At 36.1% G+C, this 19,247-nt stretch overlaps 3 protein-coding genes and 1 long non-coding RNA gene across 4 annotated transcripts; 3 read left to right on the plus strand and 1 right to left on the minus strand.

Annotated features, from left to right (window-relative positions):
• The first annotated feature begins 18 nt into the window (after window positions 1-18).
• LOC138187021 (uncharacterized) lies at window positions 19-4,956 on the plus strand. Its single transcript, XM_069127446.1, has 11 exons — window positions 19-146; window positions 237-663; window positions 858-1,015; window positions 1,080-1,207; window positions 1,294-1,448; window positions 2,498-2,866; window positions 3,206-3,436; window positions 3,926-4,156; window positions 4,390-4,549; window positions 4,747-4,810; window positions 4,931-4,956. Exons 2-10 carry the CDS (start codon window positions 390-392, stop codon window positions 4,748-4,750), a joined length of 1,710 nt encoding a protein of 569 aa, XP_068983547.1. The 5' UTR covers window positions 19-146; window positions 237-389; the 3' UTR covers window positions 4,751-4,810; window positions 4,931-4,956.
• Window positions 4,936-9,720, plus strand: LOC138187022 (uncharacterized). The gene is made up of 8 exons (XM_069127447.1): window positions 4,936-5,071; window positions 5,209-5,354; window positions 5,463-5,660; window positions 5,988-6,194; window positions 6,283-6,654; window positions 7,626-7,785; window positions 7,910-8,549; window positions 8,649-9,720. The coding sequence occupies exons 1-7, from the start codon at window positions 4,938-4,940 to the stop codon at window positions 8,136-8,138; spliced, it is 1,446 nt and encodes a 481-aa protein (XP_068983548.1). The 5' UTR covers window positions 4,936-4,937; the 3' UTR covers window positions 8,139-8,549; window positions 8,649-9,720.
• LOC138187023 (uncharacterized) lies at window positions 6,669-7,280 on the minus strand. The gene is made up of 3 exons (XR_011175067.1): window positions 7,236-7,280; window positions 7,018-7,138; window positions 6,669-6,915 (listed from the first exon to the last, which is right to left on the minus strand). It is a non-coding gene; the product is annotated as an uncharacterized LOC138187023 (long non-coding RNA).
• Window positions 9,721-9,800: 80 nt separating the features above from the next.
• Window positions 9,801-18,825, plus strand: LOC138186783 (uncharacterized). The gene is made up of 6 exons (XM_069126969.1): window positions 9,801-10,476; window positions 12,701-12,842; window positions 13,533-13,688; window positions 15,303-15,563; window positions 15,944-16,113; window positions 18,596-18,825. Exons 1-6 carry the CDS (start codon window positions 10,252-10,254, stop codon window positions 18,806-18,808), a joined length of 1,167 nt encoding a protein of 388 aa, XP_068983070.1. The 5' UTR covers window positions 9,801-10,251; the 3' UTR covers window positions 18,809-18,825.
• Window positions 18,826-19,247: the final 422 nt, after the last annotated feature.

A 19,247-nucleotide genomic window follows, 5' to 3' on the forward strand; every position in this document is an offset into this window, starting at 1 on the left:
ATGCATACGTACAGGGGCAAGCTGGTATATTGCTTAGTCTTTTACCGATTCCCGCTTCCGCTGAAACAATAGCAGATATATGGACTGCAGGAGTTGAACTGGTGTTTGGAAATTCTGGCAGCCGTCAAACATTTCCAGCAGATGATGTTCGTGACAATACGATGTTTTAACTTTTCTATATTCCTAATTACGTGGTATAATCTATAGAGTATGAATATTCATGCCTTTTCTTACAGGGAAATTTATAAGTGAAGAAAATAAAATACGATATAATATTTAAGAAAATATACATATAGAGTATCCGAATTAAAAGTACTTAGACTTAAATAAAAAGTAGAAATTTTTGTGATTTAAACGAGAAGCTAAAGATTTGCAATGTGCAAGATTTAATGATTATGAAACAATATATTTCTTTTTTCTCCGATCAGGAAGGAGAAAACGCTGAAAATACTCCTGAAATTTTGGTCGGTTCAAAGTGGACGGGAATATGGATAACATGGGGTGGTGGTTTCATTTCCGCTGGTATCGAGGGAGCAATGAAACCTTTAGTGATGCAGGAATATAAGAAAAAACATGGAATTACAAGCTTGTACCCAGAAACATTTCTGTATTATGGAGTTCGAGGGACGAACGTTTTGTGGAGCACCGCGTTCTGTCACATTCGTACGTTTTCGATAAATCGAAGTCAGTAGAATACGAAGAAAATGTTGCCTATGCAACCTAAAATGCAGCCTAACATTTCTAAAATTTAAGCCTCATATATATTGGCCAGAGAATTATCTAAATCTTAACTACAGTAAATACTAAATCGTTTTATATAACTATATGTAATAATAGCTATATACTAAAATTTTCAGACTGCGAGACGCATACAACTTTCGGCATTGATTTTTCAAAAGTTTGGGCCATGCAAAAAAATAACGATACGATCGATGTTCGGCTTTTCGTTCGTGCGAGCCAAAATATCCAAATACGTTTGTATCAAACTCCATCGATAGAATATCCCTCTGTGACGGTAAATATCCTAATATTCGAGTCTTGTCAGATCGTTTTTTAAATTACCGTACGATATAATATAGGTAATAATAAGCAAAGACGTTACGACACTTACGTATCAAGAATTCGAAGAATCGTCCAAACATTATTTAAAAGAGATCTCCACCTCAGGCTTGCTCGATTTTTGGTCATGGAGGGAGTTCAGCATCAGGTTGACGATTTCGTATATTACAATCAAATTATTACATTCGTCCATTTCGCTACTTTAGTACTTTACTGCTCTCTTTTACGTTGTAGCATTTTTGGCGGACATTTACGTGTGTATTCACATAAGCAGAGAGGTGCTATCGAATTATTGTACATAAACGAAATCTTTTTTGCTAGTTTGAGGTGGTTTAGCATTGGAAGCGAAAAGACAATAGCGCAGTGGACGCTATTTTGTTCTCCAGAAGGTAACATTCCTCGATTTAAATCTTCGTGTTACGCGTATTTATCGTCAGATGTGCGTAATTTAAATTTCATAGTAGATTGCAATTATACCGAAAAAAATATACTCAATAAATGATTATACGCCGATACGAAAGACGATTATAGGAAACTTACGTTTAAATAGAATCAGATGCGGTAGAAGATGCTTGGCCACCAAATTGTTTGTCCGATATAGGAGATTTTCAATTCAAAGGTACACAATGGACAAGCATTAAAGAAATTCCATGTATTCCATGGATATCGAAAGAAGTAAGAAATATATTTAGGAAAAGCTTATTAATATATCAAGCTAAAGATGTTAATTAAAAGATAAATGATTTTGACATGATTCAGACACTTGATCTTCCAGACAGTACATACTTACATAACGCGTGCAATCGTAGTAGATATGTAAATCTGTATTACAGTGAATAACAATAATTGTTGCAATTACTGTAATAATTACTGTAAACATGAAATTTTTCATTTTGGTATATAAGATCCCAGCAGAGAACAAAGATGACAATAATTTTATCGACGGATCTGCTTTGAAGGCACTTAATAAATGTAGAAATCCCACTCGCGACTCCAATGGTCCCTATTGTTACGCATACGTCCCTTGGGAGAGTGTAACGATTTCAAAACGATATTGCTCCATTCGAAAATGTAGATCGTCAGGTAATTAATGATTCTATTTAGATGTTAATTAAAATTTCGTCCCGATAAATAAAATTCTTGTACTTAAATACAGTAAAGCTCCATTCGTCTGAATTTGTCAGACAGGACAAATGGTTTATATAGAAGCTCGTCAACTTTCCTCGCTACTTATTTTCGTTCATAGTTTCTCGTTCGTGTAACGAAAGCTCCTAATAGGAGGTCACGCACAGACAAGCGAATTCAATTAGCAAAAGTTCAGTTAATCGGGCGTTACCTAAAATTTCGTTGCAATAAGTGGAGTTGAGTAGTACAGCGACGTAGTTCTACCGTACATTAAAACAAGTACAAAACAAAGACGATTAACTCTCCTTTGCAGAATGTCGAATGGCAGGTACGGCGAACGATTACATGGGAACACTTTCGAAAACACGTTCAGGACGTGATTGTGACAAATGGCCAATCAGACCCAAATTACCAGCGATGGCCCAAAATGCGTCACGAGCAAATACTACCAAATCGACTCGCGTCAGATCTGCAAAAATTGGAGCAAATGTAGCAGTTCCCAAAACCAGTTTGACAGTCGGTAGAGAATATTTCAATGATAGCGTCTTTCCAGAAGGAAGTGCCAAGAATGCCAGTAATTATTGCAGAAATCCGTCGCGTAATATCGCCGGCACTTGGTGTTATACCAAGGATCCTTTGGTGCCCCATGATCTATGCAACGTTAGAGATTGTGAGAAACCAGGTAAATATTGCGACATTATTTTAGCCAATATCTTATTCACAAATTTTATTTTCCATATTTTATTCAAGATCTTCCGTATGCAATAGTTTCCTCAGTGAATTTTCATTAGGAAAAAACGAATCAAAAAAATGTCAAGCGACTTGGAACCTCCATGTTTATTAGCTAAAACGTAATAATAGCAAAGCGCGTTCTAGTATGATGGTAAAAGACATTCCAATATTTTTGTTATTTATTTAAAAAGTAATGATTCTCTTCTTGGGATGCAATTAAAGTATACTAATATAAAATCTAATTCTAATTAATCACAATGAAAATTATAATTAATCGTCGTTTTTACAGAGGAGTACACGTTCCTTGCCGTGGGAGATGGCCTAGATAGGCGTATATACGTTTTACCCGAATATCGTTCGGAAGGTTTACACTTTTCTGTGAAAGCTTGGGAACCGGATAATCCAGATTCTGTTGTGTTTGTCTTTTTAGCCGATGATGGATTAAAATCGCGTTACATCCTCAAAATAGGAACGTCGAACAACGAAAAAGTACTTCTCTTTTACGAATCGGAAACTACAGGTAATTAGCGAATATATTCTGTCGGAATACTTTTTTGTTTTCCAGTGATCGAATTTAGAGTCGGCAATTTCAAATTTGCAAATGTTAATATAATAATTTATAATTTATTTTTATCTTTCATCATCATTGACCGTTATCTGTCAATCAGGAGATCCTTTAGAAGTTGACAAATATGTCTGTATGTTTAAAGGAACTAAAGAACTTCGATTAATCAAATTATTAACTGAAAATCATTAAAACATTGGTAGCCCGACGAGTTAACTAGTCTTTCGCAGCTAACAGGTTAACGCGGGAACCGGTTAAAGGAAAACTGGATAAGAGGAAGTTTTAATTAATTTGTTCTATTATTGAACGTATAATTAATATCTTTAAAGCACGGCATTGTAATTTCAAGTTCGGTGTATTTCCATCCTACTTCTTCTTCTAATACTTCTAAGAACAACTTGTTATAATTATTTCGCTTTTTAACCGAAGTCTGTTTAATTACAGCAATTTCCTTAGTCAAAAGGAAAACTCTGCCACATTTGCTTTATGTAGGAAAATGGAGCAGTTTTATCATCCGTATACCACGTGGACAATTATTGCTTTATTACGAAGACGATCCTACACCATTGTTTGAATGGACTCATCCCGATCCTCCCAATGCTTTTCTACCAATGTATTATTATTATGGCAGCGAACAGTCAAAAGCTGTTGGCTTCGCGTTCGATCGTGGATCAAGTACGTTCACAATTAAAGAAACGAACTAAATATTATAATTTCGCATAAGTCCACGAAAATCTGCAGTCTATTAATCACTATTAATGTTAGTAATGTTCTCGAGAAATATAGGGGTGAATGTTTAATATCGGTACATAGAAATGTTTAATGTTTTACATGAATATCCTTTCATATTTTAATCTAGATACAAGTATCAAGTTAAAATGAATATAAATGATTCTTCATACAAATAGATTGTCATATAGAAAACACGAGAACTGATAAATACACCAGAATCCTATCGTTATCAACATGGATTGACGAAGAAATATTGCTTCCTCAACAAGTGACTCTTCATCTTCGAGGGGAAGGTGCAGTTCATTTCCCTTTCTACCTGATGCCCGAGACTCCAGGGTAAATGTAATAAATTTTCTCACTTGTTTTCAGTTTCTCAATCTCTAAATTTCGCATGTATAATTTCGGTAATATATATAATACTGTAATATATTAATCAAATTATTGTTACATTGGCAATCTTACATATTATACATTCTTCTTTTTTTTTAAATTCTTTCCTCAAAAGTTCTTAAAAACCCGAACATCTCTTGCAGATGAATATTCAGTTTTCATGCAGCAGGCTGCATTACTATCCCAAAATTGTACTCTCGACTTTCTGTAAGTTACACACAAAGATCTATCGTTACTCAGCGATGTTAAATTCTTGTGATATACTCATTTTAATAAACACTAGAGCTTCCAGTAAACGTAATTTTCTGATATATACTATTTTAATAGATATTTTATGCTGAAGCTTAATGACCCAGATCGTTGGATATTATTCGCAAAAACTACGTACCCTACAGTGACGGTTTTCCACAAACAAAAATCGCGTGTACCTTTATTCACAACGAATTCATGGACTAATATTACAATAAGGTAAAAAATAATATAAATTTTTACTTGGCAAATATAATTCGATATTATGCACTAAAGATAGATATCTTTATGATCCGCAGTAGGATCAACGATTCAGAAAATTTTGTTGAGTGACATTTACTTTTTAAAATTCGCAGATGGTCTGCAAATACGATGAACATCTACTCCAACGCCACAAATGTGTTTCATTATCAGCATACCAGTCTTCTCATATTCTACTTCTTTTCTGTCGGCGTCGATGCCAACAGCTGGGTTACTTGGTCTGTCAATTGCGTTCCAACGGGTAGAAACACATGCGCTTGTATTCTGTTATTAAATATTTACGAAGATTTAGGAAGAGATTTAGTTTTTGTAAAACATTATTAATAAAAGTAAATTTCTTCCTTGAAAGATATAGAAGGACCACCAGTTGATGGAGGTTGGTCCGAATGGGGACCATGGGCATGCAGCGTGAGCTGCAATGGTGGTACAGGAATTCGAAAACGACGTTGCGACTCGCCAACACCTAACATCAGAGGAGAACCGTGTGTAGGTCCGAGTATAATGACTGGACGTTGCAACGAAATTCTTTGTGGCGATATAACCGAAGGTGACTTTAAAAATTCTAATTCCATTCGAGGACTATGAATTTCCACACAGTATACATATTGTCATTTATTGGAACCAGTTGCGAATAAATTTATCTTCGATTTGTCAGAAGAAATTATCGCATATACGTATATTAAAATTAAAAATGAAAATTTTGTAAAATTAGAAATTATATAAAAATATAATCAAGACCTTCTACTTTCTTCAATTTCCATACGTGCATGAATATCCTCAGTCTAACAATCGTATTAAGATTAGATATAAAAGTATCAAAATGAAACTTGATATCATCTCTGTAAAAATGATACGTAAACTATTTTGCTCGCAGATACAATAAAATTGATAAATCGAAGAATTAGAATGAACCACACGGCTCTTACTGCCAAAGAACATCGTTCTATCACAATTAAATCCGACTCGGATATCGTGCAATTAATTACTAAGGAATCTCCTCGTTCCGAATTGCAATGGTCCTTAAATGGTGTCTTTGTGGAGATAGAGCCCGAAAGATTGGAGTTAAAAGATTACAATATTGGTAAAATATAATTTCTCATGGTTTTTATTGAAATTACGCTGTCACCGAGAATCTCTCGTTCAGAGACAATTAACAATTATTTATTTAGAGATAATGGAAGCGGTTCTAAATGATTCTGGCGTTTATGCGATGACACTACGTCGAATCGATGGAACGTATTCGATTATCAAAGTGGTCACCTTGGCAGTGATTCCAGCAGAGGAAACTTTGCAAATAAGGGAAACTCTAGACACAACCATACAATGCCATTGTGCAATCCTAGGGCACATTTATTCGGAGCTTGAAGTGTCTTGGTTAGTACGCAATAAAACGTGGAAGAATTATGGCATCACGCTTCCAATGGCAGCCGATGTTGAACACATTACAAAAGTTAATAAAACGTATAACGGGATGTGGCAATGTGTCGTGAAGCAAAATGACTTAAATTTTGTATGGATAACAAATATGATATATATCAGAGGTAATTGTTATTTTTATTCTACTATGTCTAAATCATTCTACTGGTATCAAACATAAGCTGTGCAGCAAATATTTCTGAATATTTTGTATAAAAAGTATAAAGTTAGCACTTGTATTTTGCATAACTTGTATTCTTAATTGGTAATAGGTATATGTATGTATTATAATTTACGTTGTGCTTTGATCTTTCATCAGAGAATATTATTATAACGAGAATATAATGTGCATCACTGATACACTATCTCCAAGGAAACATTCTTTACTAAAAGAATAACATTTTAATGAGAGGGTATTCGGACAGTAGTAAGTGACTAATAAATCGTAGTATAATAAATGTTCCCTGTTCCCATGATAAGATAATTACCATCAATTACCTCAGACATGATAAATTCTTCCGATATAAATCTTGACAAATGTAAAATAGATCTTATACTGTAACGATACAGAAAAATAATTAAAGTTCGATGTTCATCTGTAATTAATATCTGTAACAAATACAAAATGGAAAGAACATAGAAAATTCCAAATGAATTTAGAATAGAATATAGAATAGAAAATATTATTTTATGTAAAATCATCTACTTTTTTGATATATACACAGTTTACTGAACGAGTCTTGGTAGAAACTTGTGGGAACCGGAAAAACCGGTAACACTGTAGGTAACATTACATTCAAGATCTTCTAGGGATGTTATTATTTGAAAATTTTCCCTAAGTGAATTTCACACGGTTGTTTACTCGCGTTCAATATTTCTCGTAGACTTTAAAGCTTTCCTATCTGAATGTTTTGTCAAAACACAATATTTCTATAAAATTTATCCACTTATGATAATACAGCGAACTACCTTTGTAGTAGATGTAATAGCGGATCCAGTTTTAAATTTGATATAGTTTTTTGAATAAAGATATTTTGATTTTACGATATTTACTTTATATTAGCTGAATTCACTTATTTTAAAGTTCATTTTTAAGTTCTAGGACCACCAAATTGGCGTACGCATTTGATGGAAGATCAGGCAACGCGTTTCTTTTTTGGTTGGCTGCCAAATGAAGATTACGTCGGTGTTTTCGTATTGGTTCTTTTTCTGATTTTAGTCGCAGCTATAATCGTAGGATCTTATTATTACATAACGTATGTGCAGTAATTATTTTCACTATCCAATGTATTGTTTTTCTTAATGTACAATTGTGTTATATTTTTCAAGCCATAATTTGATGGTTAAAAACTTAAATGAACAAATATATCTTGCAATTAGAATTCGAGAAACTGCGAAACACATATTTGACCTGAGAAATATACCCAGAAGTCCAAAAGGCACACAATATGAACCACTGACGGACGAAATGACTACCGAAGATCTAGCGATCACTGACGATCAAATAACTACCGACGACCAAGCGACTATTGAAGATGAAGCTACTGAAGACCAAACGACTACCGAAGATCAAGGAACTCCCAAACATCAAGCGGCAACCAATGATTAAACTACACGATAAACCATCGCTTTTTTAAGATGTTTAATATAAAATATTTATTGTACAATTAGTACAAATTATTATAATCATATTTAATACAAATGTTGGTAATTTACAATCGGTACACGTTAATACAGTATAATATATAACATAGTATAATAATAACAGTATGGATAAAGGATATGATATAAAATTATCCCACAAGACACTACTGCGTTTACGAAAATTCCAGTCTACCATTTCTTCGAGTACATTTTCCAAATATCGCCTGAAACAAATATTCTCGTTTACCATTACGTGGATCGATTCCAAAATAAAAACCGAGGAACTGGAAACATTGGAAACTCGTCAACTCTTCTGTACGATGGAACACGTGAGAAGACGAACTTCTAATCAGCGAAAGGAGCGAGTAATCGCGAGGTAAAAGCGTAGGGATCGGTCTCCGATCGATTTCGTAACTATATTCCTCGGTGTTCCAACGTTTGGTCGTAACGAACGAATAAAAGGAGAGGTTTTCAGGTGACGGGTAGAGCGAACGGCGGCGAACGAGAAGAAGGGCGAGAGAAAGAGATCAGAGTGGCGGCGAGCGACGACGAGGCAAAGTGGAAGAAGAGGATGAACGAGGAAGAAGGAAAGAAGTTGGACACAGGAGGCAGAGGAAGAAGCTGGTTGAAGCGAGAGGGAACGGCGTGGAATCAGGGAGGCAGCCTCGGCTGGTTGGCAGAAGATCGCCAAGGTGCAGGCCCGAGGAAACGCGACGAAAGAAAGAAATAAGAGAGTCCAGAAGGCTGTTAGGTGGAAGAAATGGCGAGGAGCAGGAGAGCGGCGGATAAAAGGATATGGTAGGGCGTGGAAGCGGGAAGATGGTAGGGAACTAAAAGAGGATGGACACGAGCGAGCAGAACGCGCGAAGGAGAAGGAAAGGGCACAGGGAGCGACAGGTGCCCAATCGCCCACGTGGGTTCTCTCTTTACGGTGCTGCAGCGACGGTAGAAGGGTGAAGAAGACGACGATGACGACGACGAGGACGACGAGCCGGCTTCCTTGTAATGGTGAAGCAGCCGATACTCGTTCTATACACCAAGTGCACTCGCCACAGGATGAACATAGTGGGGCAAAGAGATCCATTGGCGTGTATACCGTTTGGCTACTCTTATCTCTAACGAGTCTTCGTCCTATACTTCTTCCTTATGTGAAACGCTAACAGAGAGCAACATTACGCGAGATACGAAGACGGTGAAGTCGTTGGAGATAAGTAGTCGAACGAAGAAGTCGTACGAAAATGAAAGAAGAGGTGGCAATCGTTGAACGGTCAAGAGAAGATCGGCAAGAGAGGGCGAAGTACGGCGTCAAAAGATACTAGCAGAGGGCTACGCCACTGAAAAAGTCTGCAGCGGGCCATGTACTGTGGCCATGTGAGTGGGAAAAGAGGTAAGGAAGGGGAAGGGCTACCCATTCGGTAGCAAATGCTGGTAACCCGTCGCAAGGTCAAGATCAGTCGGTTAATCCTATCCAGTCAGCCGAGGCCCTTGCACCTTGGAGGACGAACGACCCTCACGCTCGCAACTGAAATTTCACTTTGCGATCGTCGCACGCCGCACTTGCTCGATTTGCTCTAATTTTTTAAATTGCTCGATCCCCCCGCCCGCAGGGTATATCGATCGATCGTGTTCCTCATTTAGATCTAAGTCGGGAGCGGACACGAAAACGACGTACGACCGGGGAACACGGGACAGTTTCGAGTGCGCTCCACACACAGTGTCTCTCTGTACTTGTATTAAAAAAAAAAACGATTCGAGTGCGTTTCAACGTCGTGGTGGCTTTTGACGAAAATAATTAACATCGTTCCCCTCGAATTCAGAACGTTGCTTTCGCCACCCTCTTCCATCGATCTCGAGTTACCATTTCTCTTGCCGAAAACCACATTTCTGGCGGAGACTGTCAAAAGAAAACGAGAAAAGGACATCGACGTTTGATCATTTTGCACGATCGTCTGGTAACGAACGTTCGATAAAAAAGAAAGAATCGAGGATCTTGTCGTTGTGTGGGAAAAAGTGTTTACAACAGTGGAGACAACGGTAGCTGTGATTTTCCCCAAGCTACCCTTTGCGGGCCCTTTGTTATGGAAACCTGCGTTCTCATACCCAAAGAATTTTCCTTGGCACTAGCGAATGATCGATCGAACTACAAGGGCCTCTTCAAGAATGATTCAGGCGGTTTAGTTACGGACGTCAGGATATCCGTATGGTCGAACGTGCTTATTCCGGCAGGGACGTTGATCTACCCCTTTCAGGGCTCCATTCGATTCGACAAGATTGACCTTTACTCCCTTCTCGATGACAACGATGTAAGTAACGTGTTTCGTCGTAAGATTTTTCCAACTTTCGTTGTTCGGATTCTTGCGATTGATCTTAGCCGTTAATCTATTTCGGTCCTGTATCGAGCTCGTTTCTTTCCATCGACGACAAAAACCTTACTCTTTGCACCACAGTTTTGTCTGACCTCTCAAACGTTTCTCTTTGTAATTATCAACGATATGCAAGCAATTTTAATAGAATCAAAGAATACAATAGAAGATAAGAAATAGAATTAGTTGACTCTTATCGGGAGAAAAGCTGAAAGTATCGCTTTAATTGTAATTCGGCGTACAATTTAAACAACAAGGATTATATTTCAACACTTGGAATTATATTTAAACGCTATAGAAATTATAACACAGCTATGTTAATTCTAGGGACTATACTGTATTCACATTCCGCAAATTGATGATTCTAGCGTCAATAGAAATATATCGACGGATAAATGATGAAACGTGATATTGAATGTAAATCAGCCGAGATAAAATGTCGGGTGTGACTCAGACTGTAAGGAGCGAGGTAATGCTGGTTTTCGCGTGCAAGCCAAAAATTTGATTAAAAGTTTGAGTATTTCTTCAGCATCGTAAGTTGTTTAGAATATCGATGGAACACAGCTTACAGTTGGAGATGGTTCCGATATTATACAGGTATCGAGTTAGAATAGTCGCAAAAACATTTTCGTGCGTTAAACTTATGGAAGAGTGTGAACGTAAGATAATAGGGTATAATGGCTAGAGGTATGTGAATAATAATTCTAAACGACCGCTTCTTTCTACGTCTTATTGTGTAAAGAGATCGCCATCTGAGATCTTTCGCTTATGAGATCCAAGTGGAACTAAAGGCTTGCGCTATAACATTTAATAACGAATAGATTCTGGTTTCGTCAAGCATAAGTATGTCTTATAGAAACTCAAATATATTTCATAAATATAGTGTAGAAGAAATACAAAAAGTTTTAAGTATAAGTTAGTCTATCGAGTATTAGTCGTCGTATCGTCATTTTAATTCGATTTCACTTTATAATTTTCTTAATCACGGACTTGCCTTCTGGTTATTAGATATCTAAGATAAGGATTCCACGAATTGCACCCTCGTATGAATTTCAAAATTAATTCGTTCGGAGAAACACGAGAAACAGTACAGGTCGTAACTTCAAATTTGAAACTCCTTCCTTTATCGAATAAATTAAGCTACGAATTAAAATTTCCATTTAAATGGGAGTTTAAGTATCGATTATAAACGAAAGTAACTAAATTGCTTTAAAGAGTTGAAGCATGTAAGTCTGAAACGTCTTAGAATTAGGATTTATTATACGTAATGCGAATATGTTACATCGGTGTTCGATTATATTTAAATTACAAGACATCAGAATAACTTATTTGCATACGGTATTGAAAATATAAACATAGTAGTTAAAATAACATTAAAGTGTTTTTTAATTGCTCAATCAACATTTATATACAATTTTCTCAGTAGTTTTAATACGGTATATCGGTAGAATTTCTGTAGCTTAATGATAATGCGACGTGCTGATCGATTTTAAATAATAGAAAACGAAGAGACTAACTATAAGCAGCCACGATAAATATCAAAATACGTAATTGAGTATTAATAAATATGAATAATGTTAAATAGTTATTAACTTTTATCCATCCAACTAGCTAATATTACGAAATATTACAGGTACAGTAATATCGTAGATCCTGAAACTCGCCTGATCGTTATTATTCATTCAGACATGAAATTAATTTGCATTATGTTTACTTAATAATAAATATTTCTACAAGTTATTAAGGTATAAATCTGAATATATATGTTGAAACAAGGAAATTAACATTTTTAATTACGGGACATAATCCTTTTATAATTTTTATAATTTATATTTTTATTTTCTATTAAATTTAAATACATTTGATTTCAAATGGTAGCTTCATAATTACAAATTGCTTTTTCAAAAGTAGTATATCCATTAATTGAATATTTTCTATTTCTTAATTCATTCCTCTTCATACCGAAAAATGATTTTCTCTCTATCAAGAAAAGCTACTTAAGTTAAAAAGGAGAAACTCGTTACCTTAACTCGATTTTCTTTTTTTCTTTTTAAACGTAAGAAGATCACGCTGTGCTAAGTACGTATTACAGATAGCAATTACAGTTAATGCAACCCATGCGGTTTTTTTAACCCAAGTTTCTCATAACTGCGATTTGTTTCAGATCAGACGCGAATACGGCTGCTACGATGAAGTCTTCTTTTCGAATTACAGCCTTAACAAGCGCCAGTGCAATTGGATAAGATTCCTCCGTATAGTTCAGTCTTACGACGAACAAGTAAACTTAATCGGTACCAAAGTGAAAGGTAAGTTAATGTATGCGTCGAAAGAAGAAGAAAAAAGATTAAGTAAATCATGAGAATCAACATGATGCAGCAAATGATAGCGTACGTGCACGTCAGTCGTGATAAATTTTCCATGCAAATTATTGATGTCGCTAAGTTTTCTGCCACTCAAAATTAATATTATGTTTCCTGCATTTCAATTTATAAATATCTGCTTAACGAACTATCCTGCGACATACAGTAACGAATAACGTTCGATATTTTCATCAGCTGATTTTCTTTTCTTGGTTCTCCTTTTCTCATCATCTCAATAAACTAACACTACTTTGAATATCTAAATTTGAGATCAGTGTTACGCACATGTGACATATTATGTAATCTAGATTAGTCACATCGATCTATCTGTACGATTCTGTATGTGCATAAGTAACTAAATTATCCGCGAATAATTATCTGTACGTCAGAACTCAAGGAATGAAATTGAAAACAGTTAATTTCATGGAAATTTTTGCTAATACAAATAACTACATTGCGTATAGTTTATACGTAGAAAGTTTAATATTTCTTGTCGTTATTACAATTTAGTGGATAATACGTTTACTTGGATAAAATCCAATTAACACTCCTTTATTAATTAACTACCTTCTCATTTTCCATCAATGCGAATTATTAACGTTCGTTTTATTCTTTCTGTTCGTTTATGCAATTCAGGGGATCCAATCTTTGAAGTAATAAAAGATGTCCAACCGGATACAGAATTAGTGGCTTGGTTTCTTCCTACGGCAGAACAAGATTTCGTCTTTATATCGCACGACATGTGTTCGAGGTCTGCTCTGTACAGATGCACCATTGACTCCATTTTAGATGGTGAGTCTCTGAAGACTTTTAGCTTGAAATAATACAAAGAATCGACACGGAGACAACCTCTCAAATACGTCAATTTACATTGTTTATACGTTTCCCAAACGCATTTCAAATCATCTTCCATCTCTCTATACTCTGATATACGTAATATTACTAAAGCAAAACAAAACCAAGACTATAAAATACCTTTGTGAAAGGTCAAAAGCACGCGAAGCTTACGAAAGAGTCACTTAACAAAGACAACTAAAAAAAGCTTATAAAAATCTACAAAAAGAAAGATAGAAACTCTGAAACTTTGCACGAGAACGTTTCATAGACGCTACGGACCATTCTCCTTGCTCCTTTGAAGAATTTATCAGAACGCGATACACGCGAATTCGTTTTATACGTAAGTTGATGCGTTCGAGAAGAATCGCTCTGAAAGTCCAGCGAGCGAAAGAGGCAGAGCGGTGGGGCTGTGTTCGGTGATCGAAATCTTGAGCGGGTGCAATCGCGTTAATCGGCGCAATCGCGGGTCAATCGAAAAAGAAGGTAAAGAAAGTCGGCTAACAAATCTGAAATGCAAATATGCGCCGGTATTTTTGTCGGCTGGATCACAAGGTGCTCGTTCGTTCGCTCATGATTCAAATGCGCAGACCCCCGTGCTTACCGGGGGATATAAAGGACAGTACAATGCCAGCGAACCTTCAATTCCGAAGAGGAGGGCTCGCCGACCGAAGAGGAGAACCGCCGGATAAACGGGTGACCATGAGGGGGATGGTTGGAGTCGCGACCACGGATATTTGCTAGGAGATCCTTGGCCTTGAAAGAAACCGAGAAAATGGATATTATTATATCGGATAAGGTACAATTGCACCAAGGCCAAAGACAGGGTGAAGTTTCGCGTAAAGACGAGTAGAGGCACGCTCGTTATTGCGCAAGTATCTCCAAAGAGGAGAAGAAAACGTTGTATTTCGATGGAATTAGAACGTTATGAAGTATCATGGTACGCAGACGCGTGCAAAAATTGATGTGGCTTATATGTTATGTTACGTATCGACGGAATATTCGCATAACGATTAAAGCTTCTAAGTATCAAACCCAAATGTGGGGTACAAATATCTTCAAACGTTTACTTTAGCGTAAATACCACTTTTTAAAAATATTCATTCGGGATAGCGATTTTAGGAATTGAAAGAAAAGGAACGTTGTTTTAGTTAGGCTTTTTACAACATTATTGTTTAAAATGATACATAGTTATACAGATGCAGGATGTTTCTTGCAATCAGTAGGAATCTTTTGCTCGTATAAATACACGAGAGACTTGATGGAAAAGTAGCGGAATCGCTTGTTTTTCCAAAAGTGACACGAGTACAGAGAACGATATATAAAATTTGTATTTATCTAGCGGATTTTGTTATAAATTTCCAAACCTTTGTAAATACGTATCGGAATGCGTTTTAGCGCTTGGAAGCAAAAAGAATGTTGACAAATGAAAAGTTTAATAACTTTCTCTGTTGGAATTTAACTTTGTAATTTTCTCGAATCGAAGATTTTTATCTACGTCTCTTTTCTTTTAAGTCTCTCGTTTAACAAGATCTCAAAGATAGCGTTTAATAACCAGATGTTTCGTTTAAGAATCCCCATTAGACTTATCCATGGCGTTGCTTTCTCATCATTCGTCATCGACAATTTCACATCCGTACTACGAGGTAGACGAATACGAGTCTACGTCTGAAGAATCCTCGTCGTCGACGTTATCCTTGACAGGGGATCATTTAGATTGCAGTATTTTAACGACGATTAAGAGAGGAGAAAGGGTTCTGTTGCCGTGCGAAGTCTGCGGGAAATCCTTTGACCGACCTTCCCTTTTAAAACGTCACATGAGAACGCATACAGGTGAGTGAAATATCGATCGCCTTTCAAGCAAACAATTCTAATTTTACTCGATATTAACGCTATATGAACGTTGTATTATTTGCACGAAAAACAAATAACGCGAAGCAATGGGATTTAGAACGAGGAGAAGAATTTGTTGAATAATTAACGATAACTGTGCAGTAAATTTAAAGACCAGTAGTGGTATAATTTACGATTACATTACATTACAATTACATTACAACTTCTAATGACAGTGAGGAAATTTTTATTTCTATGTAAAAAAAGAATATTTTAACGTAACTCGATCGAAAGGGCTAACAGACTATTGTGTCTAAAAACGTAAGCCTTTCGACGGTTGAACATCGGCCAAGTAATTTGATTTTGTTGTTAAATTGAAGGAGAGAAACCGCATGTTTGTATGGTGTGCAACAAGGGTTTCTCAACGTCGAGCTCGTTGAATACGCACAAGCGAATCCACAGTGGTGAAAAACCTCATCAGTGTCTCGTTTGCGGTAAGAAGTTTACGGCCTCTTCCAACCTCTACTATCATCGTATGACTCACATCAAGGTAAGTTTCCAACAAGCTGCTCTCACTGAAAAAGATAAATATTCTTATATTGCGAGCATAGCCTATCGATACTCTTTCGCTAGTTACTCGGAGTACTCGTCAAAACTTAGCAACGTGTAGCATCGTAGTTCGATGTAAAATGTGGTCTTTAATTTTTATCCATGAACCAATGATATCACATAATTATAGAAAATACCTTGCGAAACAACATTTCATTCCTTAATGAAATTATAACGTCTATTTTACCAATGATATTGTTCGAAGAGTTCCTCATCCGGAGTTTTAACGATGATCGGGGTACAATACGTAAGAGAACAATAAATCATTAATCTATCCTTTTGACTCGTCAGGATCGATCGTGTTATGCGCTAATGTTTCGTCAACGTTATAACTCACTTTTTCAGGCTACAGCTGTAACGTTTACACGAAAGTGTGTAACACGATCGATGCTGAAGACCCAATAGCGTGACACCCGTCGATCATCGCGGAAGCTAAAATCCAAAATCCATCAATTTGTCACTAGCTCGTCGTTACTTAAATCGGCCAGGTAACTGGTTACTTAAGGCGTCCAGATATTTATGAGCGATACTATCACAAAGTGACAAATATCTAAAAAAAAAAAAAAAACACACACACACATTTGAAAACACAATTAAGTTAAAGTATATGAAAGAGAAGAAGAAAAGGTAGATGGATCCCTTTGAGAATCGGTGCAGACCGAGTCCCTTCAGGGAGTTTATCTTCATTTTAGCCGTAGTTATCCCAGTCGGTGTAAAGCTGGTTGTGATCGGGAAAACGCAAGGAAACCGGTACGCGAAGCGGTAACGCGAGGCGCGAGTGGTAAAAGATCGGTCGGAGTTTTTATTTATCAGAGCGGAAACCCCCGTATGAGTTTCTCTAATCCAGCGAAGTAATGATATCTCGGGAGCCATATAGGTTGCTCTTGCCATCAGCTACTGTAATTGGTCCATTACTCGCTACTGCTTGGAATGCAATCCAATTAGGGAGACGGAGAATATACCCGGAGGCAGACTCTTCTGGTTCTCTCTTCGATCTTATGTTAACATCGCTTTCCGCCTCTATCTCTCGTCTACCTTCGCCGGTGTACTATCTCCCCTGCCATCTTTCTCCTTCGTTTCTACTGACTTCCATTCCCTTCCTCTTTCACGTGCTCCGCCGCTCATCCCACTTACCCTTGCCACCTTTTCATCGTGTTTTCGCAAGACCACGCGTTCTTTTATTGTCGTTCGGCAAGTCGATCGAACTGGGATAACAAATACGACGCGTGTCTTTGGACTTTGTCTTTCACACTCGATGGTAGTTTTGCGTATGGGGAAAAATCAGTTTACTGATTTCCATCTTTTAGAATTCCGTTTATTAGAATATATAGGATATTCGGCAAAATATAGTTGCTGCTGTCGAGCATGTGATCCCGTAGATATCTTTCAGCCTCGTTTGTCCCTTATGACGTTGCGATAAACGTAAGAAAAGTATGATCTGCGGATTGCTTTTCTTGTATTTCAACGCTTGCAAATTCTATCCTTTTTTTATTTTTAATGGAAGAATTTTTTTGTGAATTTAGAAATGTATCTCTTGGTTGTATTGATTCTTGTATGACAGTATAAAAATATAAAAAAATATAAGACCATAATATAGAAAATAACAGTATATGAAAAAGTACGTGAGCTTGGATGGGAAATAAGAGATTTTAAATATTAAAATACTTATTTAGGAAAGAAAATGATAGAAGTGTTCGATTAGCGACCACAACAAGTCCCATTAATTCTTTTAAATATTTATCGTGTTGGTAAAAATTAATTGGATTTTTAATCAAATGCAAAGCAATTCGTGTTGTGAGTTCCTTTATTCGTTCAAAGTTAACAGCTTTAACTCCAATTTATACAATAACGAACAGCATTTATTTCTGTATAAATTTCTTCGCAATCAATGCCGTTCTTTTATATTTCTTTCTATCTATTATAATATCATTTCATCGTAAATCGGTATAACATTTCATAGATTTTTATTATATTTTTGCGAGTTGGTGAAATAAAAATAAGTTTAGAATCTTATCTTTATTTAGGTAGTAGTTTGTACTATAGAAGAAATGTTCTATTTTTTGTGCTAGTATTCAATAAAAAGAGAAAAAATATGCGGGTTACAATAATATTTATCGAACTTTCTTTAAGATATTCCTCATCGAAGATTCTCATAATCGAAGTGTACGTATTTCACAGTATTTTCCTTGAAGAAAACTTAAATATAAATATTAACCAGCAAACGCTTGAAAACGACGAGTAATAGTACATAGCACAACAAGTAATGTCGTTTTGAACTTACTGTAAAACTTACAATTTTATCTTATGAACGAAACTAAAAGTTTTACAAGTTGAAATTACATTGTTTCGCAAAACAGTGATTTGTTTCAATTTATTCGTAGTATAAATTCGCAGTGAAGGGTGCTCTTACGTTTATGTTTCAGGAGAAGCCACACAAGTGTTCACAATGCTCCAAGTCGTTCCCAACACCGGGAGATCTTAAGAGTCATATGTACGTGCATAATGGACTATGGCCATTCAGGTGCCATATTTGTAGCCGTGGTTTCAGTAAACCAACTAATCTTAAAAACCACATGCTGCTACATCTTGGCAGGTGTTCGAACAAGAAGATTGTCAAATCCATTTCCGACTACTGACCAATCGATAACGGCCCCCTCGATAATTTAGAAAATCCATCGAGAAATCTATACGTATTTTGTTATACTATTGTACGAGATAGAAATGAAAATCACTCGTCTAAACATCTCTCCCTATTTATATCGCTGTTTAAAGAAACACGTACGCAAAGTTTGCGCACAATACAGTTTGACGCACAATTACACTTTAATCTTATTGTTAGTAACATTTTCAATTGCTCATTACATTCAGGTAAAATTAGTATGTAAGTACGTATTGTTATCACGCCATAAGATCCATTTTCGTTAACTTTTATATCTTATTTAGAACAATTAATTGAATGTTATTTTTATAAAATTTCTTTATTGTTCCTCGAAGTTAATTAATACTGTTTACAAAGTGTTACGTTGATTATTATTGTAGTGAATAGATCGTGTTAAGATAGATCTATATATGTAA

The sequence above is a fragment of the Bombus flavifrons genome, chromosome 14, assembly GCF_040668555.2.
Source record: "Bombus flavifrons isolate JBK064 chromosome 14, iyBomFlav1_principal, whole genome shotgun sequence".
Taxonomy (NCBI): domain Eukaryota; kingdom Metazoa; phylum Arthropoda; class Insecta; order Hymenoptera; family Apidae; genus Bombus; species Bombus flavifrons.